The following is an 18176-nucleotide window of genomic DNA, read 5'->3' as shown; positions in this document are numbered from 1 at the left end:
ACTAATACTCTGCAATATTTAGTTACACTGTCTCTGAAAGTTAGTTCACACACACATTTGACACTGCATGTATGACCTATTTTATCTAGGCAACTCCAACTCCTCTTGGGTGTACACACACACATTACCACTATCATCAATTTTACAGATTACTCTATGCTCGTGTTAAGCAATAAATTTGTCTTGTATTGAGAGGGGAAAGTTATAATCTATACATGGTAACTAGAATTATACGGTACAAATGCATTATGAAAAGAACACATTTTCTTGCCATTTCTTCAATTTTATTACTCGTCTAGAAGACTTAAACCCTTGCACCCGAATGTCTGACATGTTCTGTGAGGGGTTTCTTTTCTTTGTTATGCAAAGTTGAAATTTGTGTGCAGAACCGAAAGACAATTGAATCTTTACTCAGCTGCCAAACGAAACAAAGGAACCATCTACATTAGAAAGAAAACTTGTGATCAGTTGCAGTAATTTCTTCAATAATGATCCTGGAAGGGATGAGTTGGTGACGTTACCAATACAATAAATTGATACCATATCTTTTAATGTGAATGTCTTGTTCAAATCCATGGGACAGTGCTAAGGATATACCATATTATACGCTGTCTGAAATCTGCATGACATGTGTTTAAGATGTGGAGAAATTACCATGTGTACATAATCTGAAGAAATCTAAAACATTTTACATTTCTATTTTTCCCATGTCGTTACCATGCATGCTGTCTTTGAATTTTCTCCAATCAAATTCTTTAGATTTGAAAAAAAAATACAAGTAATGTAAAGTGTGTGTTTTTTTAGTTTTTTTAAAAGCAATAGATATTTTGCTTCTGTTTTACTTATACCATACAGGGAGAGCAGATAGAAAAATATATCGCTGCTGTCAAATCTTATTTACACAATGAAATTCAATTTCTTCATCTAATTTGCTTAATTTTTCACAAAGTGTATCGCTCTGCATACATCGCATCCATACGTAAAAATATCAGGCAAACTTCCTCTTTTAATCGGCAAGAACATCAAGTCATAATCGGATATCACAGATCACATACAGCCATTGATTTCAGTGATATCATAATAATCATGTCACGGATTGTTGTTCTTTCCTATTACCTAACAAAACACAGGAAGCGGTTGGTATTGACTTTGTCAGCAGACACGCTGTATGTAAGCGAACAAAGAATCATACTATGACACCACATGAGTGACCAACTTTTCTTCCCCAAAGTTTCGAAACACTTTTCACCGAACCGCATTAACATTAACGACCCGTGGTTTATACTTCCTCTTCGTGCCTAAGCGCACTGTAGTCGAAATCAGTCGTGGAATGTATAGCAATAAACCTTAGTTATTCATTATCAATAGATAAATTATTTTCGAGGTAATCAATGGGTATATACGTGATATCTGATGAGGAAATTAATCTTTTGACAATTTAATACATTGGTGTCTTGGTTCCTCTTTCCTTGTAGTCACAATCTTATTAATTTTCTATAGCATTAATGTCTTACTAAAGACAAACAGTAAGGGGTATGATGGCGGCTGTTTCTGCTCCCCTGATGCATACGGTCCTGCACACACACACATACACACACACGTGCACACACACACACACACACACACACACACGCACACACACACACACACACACGCTCACTCTTACATACTCACGCCAGCGCTGACATCAACATCGCATCACCTTCTGGGTTTTCTAGGAGTGTGAAAATGTCCTAAAAGTTTGTGTCTATGAAAGAGAGGTCTCTTTTCTCAGTGTGAGTGTCTCCAGAATACGCAAAAGTTATTAACGTTTAGTAAAACTTATACCATGCTACACAAACACACACACACACACACACACACACACACACAAACACACATCCGTATTCACACGAAGATACATTATGATTATTATGACATTTGGTTTTTCTAGAAACACGATTATAAACTGATATTTTGTGTCTCTAAAAGTTTTTCCTTTAGTTTTTCGCGTCTCCTAATGAGCAAAGAACAAATAAGCAACGGTCTTTAATATCATTGCATCAAGCTTTAGTACAAGCACACAATCCATATAGCTCAGTGACACAGGCACACACAAGCACACATATCAGCAATTATAATACTATACACACACACAATACTTTTTGAATTTCCCCGACGTATGACAGATATAGAAATATTTTATGTCTCCAAAAGGTCTCTTTTTTCGTACTGGTTATAAAAGTATATTAAGGAGACATGTCTCACTAATGTTGCGCTCAGAAGAACAAAACGCAAAGGAGGCAAAAGCTGACTGCGATATATCTTTATTCAAAAATACACCGATGGTTTCTAAAGAAATGAGTAGTGTTGCGATGAAGTTACATGAGTTCCCAGATCTTTCTTAATAAGGGTGGTGCTGGGTTTAACATGTTTAATGCGAAGTTACTATTCCTCTGATTTAAAAAGAACATGACATCCTTTTTTTTTATGGAAAATATGCCGGAGGATGAAAACACCCCACACTAAACATACTAAAGAAAATAATTTGTTGTTTCACATAAAATATTTCGATGAAGAAAAAAAAATGAGAATCAATGATTTGATTATGAAAAAAACCAGTCTAATGTCTAGTTTCCATAAAGACAAGACATAACCTCTGAAGTGATGTCATGTCAAATTACGTCGTGTAACTTTTGGAGGTGTCGTGGCTGAGTGGATAAGAGCGCTCGTCTGTGAACGACATGAGCGTGGTATGGTTCGTGGGTTCGAGCCCATGCCAAGCCCGACACGTTTGCCCTTCAGCAAGGCACTTTATCCACATTGCTGCTCTCCACCCAGGAGTATAAATGGGTACCCGGTAGGATGAGAAAGCTTATGTTGGTTGATCAGCATGTGCGCGCCTGTAAAATGGCTGCGACTGGCTGGAATGCTCCCCAGGGAGTGGACAATGAGCACTGTTAGTGCTGGTTGGAAATAATAGTCTGTACTGCATTGTACTGCATTCTGCATTCCATTGTCTATACCATAATATAACAAAATTTAACCAAATGTCCGCATGTTGATATAAATCTATGCTTCCCAAAATATCATATGCATTACATTAGTAGGAAAACGTAAAAAAAAATGTACTATGTATAACAATAATTTTGAAGGTAAACTCACAGAGGACCACTCCGAATAAAGTTTTGAGAAAATAATTGACAATGCAGGGGATCGTCTGCATATAGGGAGAACTGACATAGAAAGATAGCCCCCAGGTAATGTTGCAACATACTATATGATAAACTGCCATAAAGAACGATATCTTGCCACTCACTGAGTGTATAGTAAGCAAACAGCAATACTGTTGTTAAATGCAAGTCTGCAAGATATAATAGACATGATAGATGTTTTATATCATGATTATAATAGGGATTGTACATGAAGTCAATCGAAGGTATAACATTTCTCTATAATTACAACAGTAAAATTAACGACTGTTGTATTTATTATTTTCCTGACTACTTCTGCTTTCAAAGCATTCTAGTCAGTTTGATTCAAGTCTCTTCCAATAACGTAAAGATCATTCCTAGGCAATAACTCTATTTCGAACACTGTGAATGGATAATTTATCAACTAGGTTATACACAAAGTATACAAATTATCATTCTTCAATCCGAGGAAATATTGTTTACAATTGTTCCCTCATGTTGACCTTCGCAGTGTTGCATACCTGCAGAAAGAATATCCAAAAAGGAATCTTGTCATCTTTGCCAAAGAAAGTTAAACACGACAAAGTGTCAATAAAAAAAAAAAAAAAGGGCAGATCAAACAGGCGGACAATCATGGTAAAGAGCACCATGTGTTTTATACAAAACCAACTCTTTCTAAAAGAAAGAATATGGTACCAAATGTCACAGCATATTACTACAGGAACTCCTGCCATAGAAAAAAAATGTAGCTTAATTAGGGAGGCAGAGAGTACACAATGAGAATCATGGGAATTGGGAATCATAATGAATGAAAAAAGGAAGGATAAAGTGTTTTCATCAGCTTCTCTGCATGCAAGAAGATTCAATTCAATATCTCAACGATGGAATAATATATCGGTAGCAACATGTGAAGCTCGGAGTGTTCATCAAATTGTCTCAGTGCTTTTACCAAGTTTACGTAGAACAGAGCATGTCAAACCAGCAAGTGTAATTTTTCCGATAAAAATTGATATTCTCATTTCTTTTGATAAACGATGTCATCTTGGAGTTACAGGGTTTCTTTCCAACTACGTGTACACTGAGATGGTACTGTAATGATGATATTGATAATAGTGATAATGATTGTAATGACAACAATTATGATTATGATCAACGCTCATAAAGTTTATACCACATAAAAGAGAGAACAAAGGAAAGACTAAGATTCAAGATACAATATTGCAATAGTGACGAGTTTCATTTTACATAACGTTGTATCATGTAACAAGTACCAATTGAAAATACTATGACATGCCACTTCTTTAATTGGTTACTCTGTCAAAGTTAGAATGCTGCAAAGGCTACGTCATGTGAATGATTATACTCACCTCAATCAGTAGACAATCTTTCTCTTCATGAGGACAGTGAGACAGGTGATGATGGAGAGGATGAAAATAACGATGAGAAGAACGTACGTGGTCGACGATTTCTGAAGGAACTCTTGAAAAGGGTTAGCTATGGGACCCTCTGTCAATAAAGCACCATTGGACAACGGTAACATTTGTTACTTCCTGGTTTATATTCCCTTTATTCCCTGTCAATTGTGTGTTTAAAAAGTCGGGTTTTTTTTTTTTTTTTAGTAATTGGTTTGTTTGTATGTTTGTCTTTTCTTTCATTCTTTTGTTCTTTTTTTTACAGAACGAGATACCATAAACGTAAAAGCTGTCTGTAGCTATAATTAGTTACGAAGAACGCACAGACGCATTCTCTTCTGACACATTTTTGTCGATTTAAGTCTTTTTTCTATATCGGTGAAAGCGCTATTTAGGGAAAACGTTCTATATACCGTTCCTATGAAGAGAAATATGAGGATTAAGTCAGAAGCTGTTACACTATTCAAGAACTTTGTTGTGACACTTAAAAGATAGCTTTGAACACACACGTCTTATTCCATACTTCCTAAAGTAACTAGGAGATTTCTGATCCCCCAAAAACACACCTTTGAAAGAAGAGATATAGAGTTACAGACGTTTGACAAGATTAACCAGGGGTACTTTCCTTCAATCATAGAATGGGATTACGCTTAGGCTCATATATAAAATTTTGGATTGATAGCTTTTGTTTCTTTAAAGGACTTAATCAATGCAAATGCATGTTGACTCATGTTAATTTTATGACGCTCTGATCATCACGTATGTGGCTAAAAGACTGTCTAGATATGTGCCAAAGTCATATTCCATGATATGTTTTTTTTTTTCCTGCTATAAGTTTCTTCAGATTAGTTGGAACAGCCCACAAAGAAAAAAAAAAAGCTTACAAACCAAGATTCTGCAGAAGACATAGCCTGTCAAGCACTGCTACGTTTACTACTATGATTACCAAAAGACATAATTGGAATGCACTTTGAATAATAATTGAGCAAAATTGAGCAAAACAATGTCATTTTAATCGTATTTGCAATTTTTTTTTTCACGTACCGGGAGGTATTTTTGTCCGGCAATGTTTCATCCATGACAACGTATCTCCAACTCCGTTGGTGGCAGAACATGTGACGTTGATGCAGTCATCGGGAAGTGGAGACAGGATCGCTGAGGCACAGCTGGAGGAGGACAGGGTGTCGTTATCAGCTGTAATGGTGTATGTGTGGAGATGTGGGTAAGGCTGGTCAGAGAGGTCAACATGACAGGTGATGATTAGAGTTACCAGGTTCCACTCGCCTCTGATTTCTGCCGTCTCGATCCTAAGGATGTTGCCAACAGGTTGTTCGGGGACTGGTTCTACAATGACATCGAGAGATGACAAAATGGGAGGATACAACGTGAATACCTTACAGGCTCCTATTCCTTAAGTCAAGAACAATACTGAAAGTGACATGAAGCATGATTTTAGGAGCAGACTTCGCTGTGACTTGTGCCAATCTATTTAAAGACCAAGAATTGGCATGCACTCTCACCAAGAAGGAGACTCCAGGAAGCGTCCGAGACGTCTCTAGATAAGGAGACAACTTCTTAACTTTATAGACGTTGCGGAGCCATCAAAGTGAGGTCATCGCGACGTCTCCAAGACGTCTTCTCAGTCGTGAGACGTCTTGGCGACATCTCCGATTCATGGGTCTCGACAACTTCGTGGAGACGTCTCAGAGACCTCGAGGACAAAATTAGTCTGAGCGACTAGGCTGTGACTAAGGAGATTTCGCGGATACGTCGCAGGGACGTCTCTAAGACCAGCTGAAGATTGGAAAAGGCCTCCGAAAAAAAAATTAACAAGTTTGATCCTCTCGTGACTCCCCAGAGACCAGGCTATAGTCCCAAGGAGAAGTTTCCGCGACCAGCGAGACTCGAGTCATCACCACTGTCCAGTTCGGCACCTAGTCTCCAAGCAAATAAGATATTCACTTTTATCTGTAGTTTTGACTTTGACTATCGGGACATCCTGTGTTCCAGGGGCATATCCAGGAATTCTGTAAAGGGGGGGGGGGGGCGTGACTGATATTTCTGGTGCCACTTCCGGGTTTCATTTCATTTTTTTCTTTTTATTTCTTTTGTTTTTAACGAAAAATAAAGGGGGGGGCGTGCGCCGGTTGCGCCCCCCTCTGGATCCACCACTGTGTTCACATAGAGCTTGGTCGTCCGTCTACTTTTCTTGTCAGTGCTAACACAGAATTGTTGCACTGTCAACACCCTGACTTCTCTTCATTAGATATATTCACATTATTTAGATGTACCGTACAAATTCTGTAGTTTGCAGACCAGCTGTTGATCAGACGTGGTTAGCACGGTTAAACCTCTGCGGAAACACATGAACAAAAGCTACTGAAAGCAATAATTCTTCTTATCTTTAATAATAATCTTTTATTCAATAATCTTCTTATCTTTAATGCTTCACTGTTCATTAAATGCAATTTGTCGCAATATTTACCTGGCTGTGGGGGACAGTAGATGTTGGTCGCTTCAGTCTCTGCGTATTCATTTATACCAGTACACACGACATCGATGCATGTGTTGGGTTGAGGGTCAATCGTCACCGTAGGAGAAGCTGAATCGGAAATGATGCTATCGTCGACTGCAATGAGGTACGTGTTGATTGGTGGAAAGGGTTGATCTTCTGGATCCACGTGGCAAGTAATGATGAGGCTTGGTTCGTCATCATCATCCTCTTGAGTCTCAAACTCCACGCTGATGATTCCCTCTGATGGCTTATCTGTTGGATATGATTGTTTGTTATGTATTGATCAATGTCCAAACCGGTATACCGGACACAAACAGGAAATAAGGATAGAGGTAACTTCATGTCATTGGGGAGTCAGATATGGTTTTATAAAAAGATGCTCAAATTTGTAGGGCTTGGTTTTGACTTCCACACATTCAGGAAGCACGTGTTAAATAAAACAAAGAGCAGCCCTTTACGAAGATGAGTACCTTTACGTGACCAAGGTTAATTATGGCTATAACTGACAACAGGGTATACAGTACCAGTGTGGTTATGCATATGGCTTCGGTAATGGGAACTCAAGGTTGAAAAAAAGGTTTCTTAGAATTAAGGATGCTTTACCGAGCATGGTAGATTTGTGATTTCATACATGCGTAACAGCGAGGAGAGCGTGAATGAAAACAATAAATGTACACTTAAAGAATACATTAGACTACAACGGATTGATAAGAAAAAAAAAAACATGTGCTAAAATCTCAGCAACGAATGCTGCATTGTTTACATAACTCACAACTTTGGCCACACTGTATGAAGACTTGTTACCTCTTGGACAGTGTGTGCGCGTGGCTGAGGTCGTTCCAATCCCGTTCGTCGCGGAGCACGTGAGTTCGATACAGGCGTTGGGGCGTGGTGAGAGGATGGCTGAGGCGCTGCTTGATGACGATAGAGTTGTATTCTCAGTCCCGATGGTGTAGGTGTGGAGGTACGGGGACGGTTGATCAGTGAAGTTCACGTGACAGGAGATGACCAGATTAACCAGGTTATCCTCGCTTTTAATCTCTACAGCATCGATGGATAATATGTTCTCTCCTGGGGGTGTACCGGGACTTGGAGTGACACATGGAGTGATGGACCCGGCGGGGGACTGGGTTACACCACCTGTTTAATCATAATGGAAGCGGTATTGCATCGAACATTATCCGCTTCAGACTTTAACAGATAAACCCCAAAGCCTACTTCAAGTGTAATCATAGATCATAAAAAAAAAAATGCAAACTTCAAATGGAAAACATAATGTTGATATGAGAGTCTAAGAAGATAAACACAGCTACAGATGTGCACATTTCAAATACATTACGAATCAATAATACATAGCGTTCGTATTGAGTCTTTAGACCCTAGCCTATGCAAATGTCTGCTTCACATTATTTCTATTTCGCAATAATTGATAACATGGAAGACATATTCATGAATGTATCTTGATATTCAGGAAATCGTATAAGACTGTTCAAAGATTTTGACACTATGCAATTTGGCTATATTTCTCGTTGAAAAGAATGTAATTTGGCTATATTTCTAGTTGAAAAGAATACAAATTGCTCATATAAAAGTTTGACAATTCTAATGATACTCTTTTTTTAAAACAACAAGCTTACCAAACAATTTTCTTCAGTCTCTACTTGTTGATCAAACAGACACATACACTTATACACAACCATGGTGCCCGTTCCGCAAAGACATATAAATGCTGTCTAAGATATAATTGTACATATAATTTCACCATTGCACAGTCACTTTATCGAGCATGTTACATCCTCTTATACCTGGATAAATTATTTCCTCTTTCGAAGAAATATAAACAAGCGTGCCTAGATATTATTGCAGAAATGTAGCTAGTAACTGATCAGTGGAAACCAGTCCATGTGTGGGAATGCTGGGGGATGATTGTTCCAATCCTTGTGGGATTCATTTAAGAGTACATTATGTATCTATTGCTGTGTGAAAATTATTTGCTTTAGAATGGTCTCACATTCAACTTAATTCAAGTAATGTGCAGTTTTATATTTCCAGGTTAGCATGCCTGTACAGTGACGGGGCGGTTAAACTGCACATTACTTGAATACGAGACCATTCTGGAGCAAATAATTTTCACACAACAATAGGTATATATTCTACTCTTAAATGAATCCCACAAGAATTGGAACAATCATCCCCTGCATTCCCACTGATTCCCACTGATCTGTTACTAGCCTTTCCTTTTAAAACCCGTGACACTAAAAATGTTTTAAGAAGTATTGTTAACAGAGATGTGTCACATTTGGTTCCTTTCCTCAAACTATATCTCGTGTCGAATTTCATATCAATACAAATATGTGAAAAAAAAACACACATATTAGAGTTTCATGACCATGGTATCTCATGAGCATGTTTCATCACCATGCAAGGTATTTGATGCCTAAATCAAGCAGACACGCTTCAAGGTCTTTGGATTTCTGCCCTAGATTGAATGTACATTTTTCTTGAGCATTATGTTTTGGATATTTCGAAAAATGCGGGGTTCTTCATTCATATAAATTTCGTATATTTCTCATATTATATGAGAATATACTAATACATGCATAAATATACAAATGTAGTGTATGATTGTGAAATACCAACAATATCACTGGCATATGCGTGCTGATATCAAATTTTATAAATTCACCTGTAACCTCCAGAATTGCAGAGCGCACAACACCGTACACATGACACTGAAGTATATCGCCGTTGTTGGTTGTCGTTGGGGTGAATGTTAACTCACTTCTTGTGTTATAGTAAGTATAGCGATCAACTCCGTAACCCAGACCTGCATTCAAGTCAGCGTTCCTAAATATTGCGTCCGCAGCTTCCTGATCTCCTGTTATACAATAAAAAATATATTAAGCTCCTTAGTATATCAGTACAACGCACATTGACCATTATCACAATGACATCTGCTAAATGAAAAACAGTAGTGACAGTGAATTGTCAGAAAGAGGGACAGTGGCATACAGTGGACATTTCTTGCATCTGTTCAAGACTCTTAAATATACCAAGATTTTTGAACCAATAGACCAACTAGTTCATTGGCATCATAAACAACTTCAATATGAATACTTAGCGTGTAGCCTTTTTTTTACACTTAATTGTATCATACCCGCTTCTCAACTCTTTCAGAAAGAGAGAAAACTATTTAATTCAGAATATGACAAGCTGTGGGGTCATAACAGAATCGGTGCATAGCATCTTATATGTTAATGTAAAAGTGTTATTATGATGGGAAAGTCTACCCTGACAATCATTGCTTTGAGTGAAGAGAAGCAGTAAAATTAGAGAAACAGGACAGTGGCAGTTTGAGCAAAATCTGGTCAAGCTAAACAAAAAGTACAGATTTATCTTTCTGAAGTTGTTATCGATCAAACAATAATTGGTAATTCTATGATGTCACACGCAAACTCAACCCCCTTTATGGTCTGTACTGTATAACAAGAGATTTTTAATTTCCTATCTATCGCACATTACTGCAATCATTGCAAATACATTTCTGTATAATCCATTACCTTTTAAAAATATGTTAACAATTTATAAGGAAACGAAGAGATTTTACGGAATTTTATCAACATGCATACAAGGCAAATGTAAGGTGAGTTAAAATGCTGCAACACTAAATTTCTGTTCCCTGGTCACAACGTTAAAATTCACTTTATTCTTTTTTATTAAAAGAAAAATAGAAAATTTCCATGCACCCTCCTTAGTCCTCTATTTTTTCTTGTTCTACTCAAACAAACTTGATTTTAGGGTGAACGCCCTCTTTACTGCTTATAATCATCGGATGTTCAAGTTATGATTAATTCATTGGTGACAATTCATGTGTGAGTTTTTGCTGTCCCTTCTGAATGGCAATAGGAAACACTCCCTGTTTGAGAAACCAGTTGTATGGATAAACTACAGATTTTGATAGGTTAGAATTCAAACGATTATTCGCATGATGAAGACGTGATCACAATTTGATATGAGCTTATAATGCTAAAATCACAACCTTTTCAAGTTAGGTTATTTGCAAGTTTCAACAAATTGTATAAAGACATGGCTTCGATCAATTATGATTTCTGTATTTCTAATTGAACCAAGGTATCAAGTGAGAAATAGAATATGATTTAACAGTGTGATGGTTGAGATGATAACAGTTGATGAGACTACTATTTACCAAAAGTTTCACCATGCAAAAACCAAAGAAGAAAACATTACGACTGATAAAAACAAATAAACACCAAAGACTATGTGATAAATGAAATAAACTTACGTTCTCCATCACATGTTACGCCTGCGTCATTGTTGTGGCCACAACTGTTGGCATGGGAGCATCCCCATGGGAATCGACCGCACTCTAAAAGGGAGTTTTTATCTGCTGTGGGACAGTAAATGATCTCGTCTAACCAAATGGGGCCCGATCCTTCTCCGAAGTGGGCGTCGGCATGGACCGAGGTAGCCCCCGAGTATCCAAGCTGTCTACACACAGCGTGAGCTGCGTTCATATCAAAACCGTTATCACACGCCGTGCCCCAGACTCCGTCACAGAATATCTCCACTCGCCCTTCATGTTCGCCAGATCCTCCGACAAGTCTCACTGAAAAATACGGATATGACATTCTTTCTCTTTTTTATTAGATCATGAAAGCTGAGCAGAATTTCAGATTTTATGGCGCAACTGGAAGTGAGTTTTCATCAATTATTCATCGCTGTGATGTACTCCTAAAAATTAAAAAAAAAATTAAATAAATAGCGAAAATGTTCACTCATGAAGGAGTGAATAACAGAATAGAGTGAGTTTAGAGTGATATTGGACTGAATTTCGAGTGAAAACGTTCCATTATTTCACTAATTTTGGAGTGACCTCAGGGATCACTTAAAACTTTCTGAGTGATCCCTAAGGTCACTCCAAAATAAGTGAAGAAACATATTTTCACTCCAAATTCACTACGATTTCACTCCAAATTCATTCTTTTCTGAAATTCACTCCTTCGTGTGTGAACGTTTTAATTTGTTTTGTTTTGTTGTTTTTTTAGAGCGAGATACGAAATTCAAGAAGCATTCTATGCTCACACCTTGAAATCTAAAAAATTATGATTTTACAATATTCAGAATAACATATGATATGAAACGAGATCGTAAGACTTTTTACTCATATTCGTATTAACAAGGCTAGCGAAATGTTACAAATGACATCATAATTAAACTTTCGATAAACACTGTTCACACAAACAGTTGGTGTTAAATCAAATCTTGAAGTTTATTTTTACTTTCTTTAAATGACACCGTAAATGACGCTTTTCAAGGTAAACACGTTGCGATGGGACTAGGATGATTTGGATTGAAAATGTCTCAATGGCGGAAAGTACATGCGTTTGGAAGGTAATCTAATGTCATGAAGTGTCATGCGATGAAACCTGCTGACAAAATGTGGGCCCAGGCCAATCTGGATATACTATATTATCGGAGTAGATTAAACAGAAGCTTCATGCAACCTGGCAAAGGAAAGTCTGGAGCTGGAGAATGTGAGGTGTTGAAATAACACACTCTACTAAACTAAACTTTCAGTTAAGATCTCAAAACACAAACAAGAGTCAATATTTTACCTTTTAGCTTGTAATACCTCGTCGCGTAAATTGATGAAATAGATGTCGTACAATAGACATGGAATACGATCAGAATTATCATGGACTGAGAAACGCGCAGACCTGTGATTTACCCTTTGCTTGTGTGTTAGTTCGGGTTAGCAGGAACGAATCCATATTTTTCGCTGATACTCACCGGTTCTACCATCGCACGGCCGTGAGCAGTGACTTCCTCGGTATGAGTATTTATATATTAAGTTTGCCGATGAGCGCATTTGGCTATCTGCAAAGTCAGTGTTTATCATTCCTTGTTCTTTTACCCCTTTCCGCTCATATTTTGTAGCAATAAGATCAACTATTCATCCATAAAGTTTCAGCTTTATCTTCTGGGAATTGATATGTCACATTATAACCTCATTTTTATTTTGCAACTTTTAATTGCATCATTATGAGGAATTATTGTACGTAGGAACACATTGAGGGGATATTTTCACTTCCGTCGGTAATATCTAAAAACAGACAAAATGACAAGTTTAAGGGAACACGAAAGTGAGAGGTAAACATTTTTGCAATGCGATAAATTCTCACAGGTCAGGGCTGTTGAGGAAATGTGTCTGAAACGTAATGACCTATGTCATCCGTGAATTATTGCCATGTAGAATGCTGAAAAATCCATCACTATAACTGAACTAATTTTAGATGTTTGTCCAATTCCACCTGTAAATTTACAGTCATATGATTGAAAAGCATCGGAAATGTTGCCTTCATTCATAAAAAAAAAACAATAATATTCGGCTGTGCTTGTCAGTTCCACATAATGAGCAGGGCTGGGACTTTCAATTAAGACATGGCTTATATGTAAGCAAATGGGGTCCTAAGGGCAGAAAAAACCCTCATCACTTTGAACAGATTTATTCTCTTATATAATTTATATCGGTCGTTACCCGACTTGAGATGTGATGATTACAAAATAGATGTTATCATCTTTCTGTCATGCCTTCTTAAAACTCGAAGGTCTTAAATGAAAAGATTTCCCGGCGTCGCTAGGTAGCTTTAGATAGTACGCTGATACGACAACATTATCTTCTTTTGGCTACGTGTAGGACACGTGATGATATTTGTCCTCGGTTGGCAGGATTTTCATGACAGAATATTATGTTGTATTATTTGCTCGAAAACATTAGTATTTCATGTAATATCACTACCTGTAATAGATTAGTAGCTTTCAGTTCTTTCCTTTCACAAACAGAGGGAGATATTAGGAAAAACGATTAAGAACCCCTCCAATATAACTGGAAACGACTCGGACTTACTGCGTCAAACTTCATCAGTAAAAAGAGACAAAAATGCGAGAAATTTCATTGTTTCCAGCTATTCCCAAAGTGTTTTCAGAATCAACCGCTCTTGAAGGGGAAATTTTTACTAAATCACCCACGGTTATTATACTTACTGAACAGCTGATGTCTACTTTGTTTAACCACACCAAAGAAATCACACCAGATATTTGTCTGTTATCAACGGACAGCATGTAGTAACGTTAGAGCATGACGAAAAACTTTGAGCTCTAGACGGTGATCAAGTCCAGTTTATTTCTCACACAAACACCCTGGCTCGACGGTTTTGGTATTCCTGGTTTTTTTAATGTCACGATTTATCCGAGATGATGACTGAAAGGCGATTGTGACAAAAACAAAAATTTCTTCATTCCATCCTAGGTATACCGTAGGTAGGCCGATGTTTCTGAAAGCTGCTAAGTCTTCTAACTCCCGACAAAAACGTCGTCGCATGTCCTGCAAAATCTGAAGATTTCACAGCAGTTATCTTTCATATGAAACTCTGAACTGAGTAATAGTTGTCACCTACTTATTCTGTACTCTCTGCGGTAGTCTTAGATGAATCGCTTCTTTCTTGCATAAACAGGCGACTCTTTATTTCACCTTCCACTGGCATGAAGTCAAAGTTCATTTCCGTCTCATTTTGTTCCTCCGTCACAAATTATCGAATTAACGATGAAAAAGTTATCTGAACGTGTTTGATATGTAGTCTACTACTTAGTGGTAATGCCTCTTATTGGGGGCATTAAACACTGTACCTTGTAACATGCTTCCATATGTATGAAGCTCGTGTTCTGAAACTGAGATCGGAAATATTACGATATATCTCGCGTTGGCATAAGCGATTCTTCTGCGAGTAATCACCCAGTGCAATGATGGACACATAGAGACTACATAAAGTGGGAGGAAGAAAAAACAGTCCTTAGTGTACCGAAAAGGATTGCATTTTTAGTACTTGAAGGTTTTCATGTCGGGTGAACATTATGATTTCTGTAAGGTTGGTTGTAAGTGGAAAGTGTTCCATGAAATGAAGTCCACGTTATTCATATCTTTAAATTTTCGTCCCCTCTATAGTTCTCAGAGAGTCCGATGAGGGAACGGCAAATTTCTGCCATCGAAGCCTTATCTCAGATCAAGGGAGAGAGCCTGGGATTTTCGCATTTTCTGGTACAACGACGTAAAACTTTCTTGGGACACTGAGGCATTATCTTCCCAGGGATATCTCCTACGGATTTCATGTATTTTTCGAACGGAATTGCTCTATGGCAGTACCGTTAATTCCAGTTGGAAAAGTGTGATGATGAATCTGGGTGAGAGTTCACTTCCGTCACACTAATCTGTGTATCGTAATGACCTAATGTTTTTAATCGGAAAAGGAGCGGATATTCCATAATTATAAATCATCACCTTCGGTAAGGGTTTCCCAGATAACATTCATGGATTGGATTGAGGGATGATGTTTGTCATTTATTAAATGCATTTGTTTGGCTCTATGTGCATAATTATAAAAGGGCTTTCTCAGTGTAGTTTTTATTGGTTTTTTTTTTTCTTCAAGATACCACTTGCGCCCCCTTTATTGTTAAAATCCTTGATGTGACAAATCTTATTAAAAGGAAGAAAAATTAACATCAAAACTTTTTAAAGGACATATTACTTCGAAACAAATACATATGCAATTTAGAAAAATGGTAATCATGATGGTATTTGAACGAACGTAAATTTCAACTCTTTCCGGGATTTTTTTTTTCTCCTTCGCAAGAGCATTACATTTCTCCTTTTCGTTCGTATATTTACAACATTGACTATAAGAATATTAAGCGTTGCGCCCATTTTTTTTTAGGACTTGTGCCGTGTTTCATCAGAAAAGATTGTCGTAAGCAAAAGATCAAATTTTTCTATATTTTTTTATTGAAAGCGAGATGTTCACAATTTTGCAATATTTTTCGTTTTGTTTCTATTTTCACAAGGGCAATATAGCAAAGGTCAAATCTCCATCTCTCTGATCGAATAAAAGGTCGTTTGTATTGCGTATCAGTCGTTTTAGTTGTTATAACTTTGTAGCCTGCAAATCAATCTGAATCGATTTGGTATGACACATTTCCTTGTATGTCAAAATGATAAAACGGAGTCAATACCACAAACAGGCTAACATCAATGATTCATCAGTCTTTTTATGTATGGTTAGTTATCTTACCTTCAACAGTCGAGTACCCCTATAGTGTTTGTAAAAATACATTAGGAATTCAACGTCGCACAATGAATTTTATGAATGGACATGTCCTGATTATATTATGCTTTTGCTTTTCATTGATAGATTAAGAGAAGTGTTTTCTATTGGATTTAAGTTTTTATGGTTTAATATATGGTTGTGTGTACGTGATTTGGCATGTACAAGTGTATGTGAGTGTGTGCTTGTTTATTATAGAGGGGAGACGTATTGCTTATTTTCATTGACAGCCGTCAACAGAATGACAAAGAAAGAAAATGCACAGGGAAAGGCCTCTCCACAATAATCAGCTCTAAACATTACTGAAATAAAAAAAAAGAAGAAGAAAACTTTACTAGAAAGTGTTGTTAAACTATAGACTAAACAGTTCGAAATCTGTTACTAGCACATAATTATTATGGACATCAAGATTAAAGAAAAGGAGGGAGACAATATCCACTTTAACTTAATGATTGCAGTGTTGTATGGTATTCTGGCTAATGTTGGAAGAGAGAAAGTTTGACAAGCTTCTTCCAAGAAATCAGCATTTATTCAGGTTAATTCGTGTCATTAAATTTGTCCTTCTCATGTACATATTGCGTTTGATTTCTTTAATACGAGAACAAGAACGTACGCAATCATATATCATGCAGGTTGAATGTCCTTGAGAAGGAACTCCGACTCGTCATCTGACGTCACAGGTTTGAAGGACGATGCGACATTTTGGGCGAGGTGCCAGGAAGAGGAAGGCGCGAAGACTGGCAGAAAATGATACCAAAATCCACTCAGTTTTTCAAGAATATCATGAAAATGCCACAAGCTATGGCAGCAATTTTATAAATCTAAGATTATGCTTATTAATATCAATCTATCTTAACACTTAAAGATATTCAGAATCATCATCCAAATTTTCTTTCGGACCCTCTAGATAAAAGTAATAGTCGATCATGCTATTCACAGTACTGGTTGTTTGTACGCCATCGGTAATCTGTACGCCATTTAAGTACCAGTTCACGCGTTCTGAGCCAAAGACTTTATCGGCTGTACATTCGGCTGTAACTTCCTGGTTTGGTGTCAGCGGGCTTGGTACATCGAGAGTCACGCTGGCTTCACCTACATAAACCAATAGAGATAAGATAGAAACAGAATAATGCGTTTTGAAGGACGTAAGACGATGAATATTCACCTCATCTAAAAATTCATTCCTTCTCTTCATTTTTAGGGAATCAAAAAACACGTGTCATTTTCGAGACATAATTGAGACAAGCGCTGTCTTGTCTTTTTGATTTTTTTTTTACTTTTTGTTTAGATACTACGTCTTATCTATAGCCCTTTTTGTGTGAGGTTTTTGTCATCCTGTTGAAAAAAAAAAGTGAAAACAAAGTTTGAATTGAATTGAATTTCTAAAGCGACGTACCAAGGTATTTTCAAGGAATCCCCTAGAAGAGGGATAGCAAATCAAACAAACAAACAAACACACGAACAAAATATAGATAAGAAGACTGGTGATGCAAAAATCCACAGTTATAACTTAGCTGTGAAAGGTATAACATTCATGTTATGTAAACCATTTTAGTATTCGTATCTTACCAATATGGCGGATGGTGATAGAAACTATCCCAAGAAGGACTAATACTCGTCTTCCAGTCATCATTCCCAGACGCTGTTGAATCCTGTAAGTGAAAGATAAAAGGCAGAATAGAGAAAAAATATAAATATTCATCAACTGTAATAACAGTTTAAAGGGAATTATCTGAAACACCCAGCATAAACCATATAAGCTAGTAAACGCAAGTCTGTAAAAACCTAACAGAGTTAACAGACATTTCACGCTTTCGTTGCATTTGCTAAAGCAGAGGGGAAGCCAAACTTTATAGTTAACTTTCAACCTGAGAAAAATGCCAAATCGAGTTATATAACG

General features: G+C 37.2%; 1 protein-coding gene across 1 annotated transcript; it reads right to left on the bottom strand.

The window, feature by feature from the left end:
* Positions 1-4545: 4545 nt before the first annotated feature.
* LOC140237838 (uncharacterized) lies at positions 4546-11749 on the bottom strand. Its single transcript, XM_072317768.1, has 6 exons — positions 11404-11749; positions 9787-9978; positions 7905-8240; positions 7071-7352; positions 5630-5929; positions 4546-4679 (listed from the first exon to the last, which is right to left on the bottom strand). Exons 1-6 carry the CDS (start codon positions 11747-11749, stop codon positions 4546-4548), a joined length of 1590 nt encoding a protein of 529 aa, XP_072173869.1.
* Positions 11750-18176: the final 6427 nt, after the last annotated feature.

Source organism: Diadema setosum, chromosome 14 (assembly GCF_964275005.1).
Source record: "Diadema setosum chromosome 14, eeDiaSeto1, whole genome shotgun sequence".
In the NCBI taxonomy this organism is placed as follows: Eukaryota; Metazoa; Echinodermata; class Echinoidea; order Diadematoida; family Diadematidae; genus Diadema; species Diadema setosum.
This window is presented reverse-complemented; position numbering and strand designations above follow the sequence as displayed.

Bases quoted from the DNA above. Each gene is read 5' to 3' on its own strand.
- LOC140237838 (XM_072317768.1), bottom strand. From the start codon at position 11,749: ATGTCATATCCGTATTTTTCAGTGAGACTTGTCGGAGGATCTGGCGAA. The intron at 9,979-11,403 runs GTAAGTTTATTT...ATTGTATAACAG, and splicing joins CGTAACATGTGATGGAGAAC to GAGATCAGGAAGCTGCGGAC. The intron at 5,930-7,070 runs GTAAATATTGCG...ATGTCATTGTAG, and splicing joins CTACTGTCCCCCACAGCCAG to AACCAGTCCCCGAACAACCT.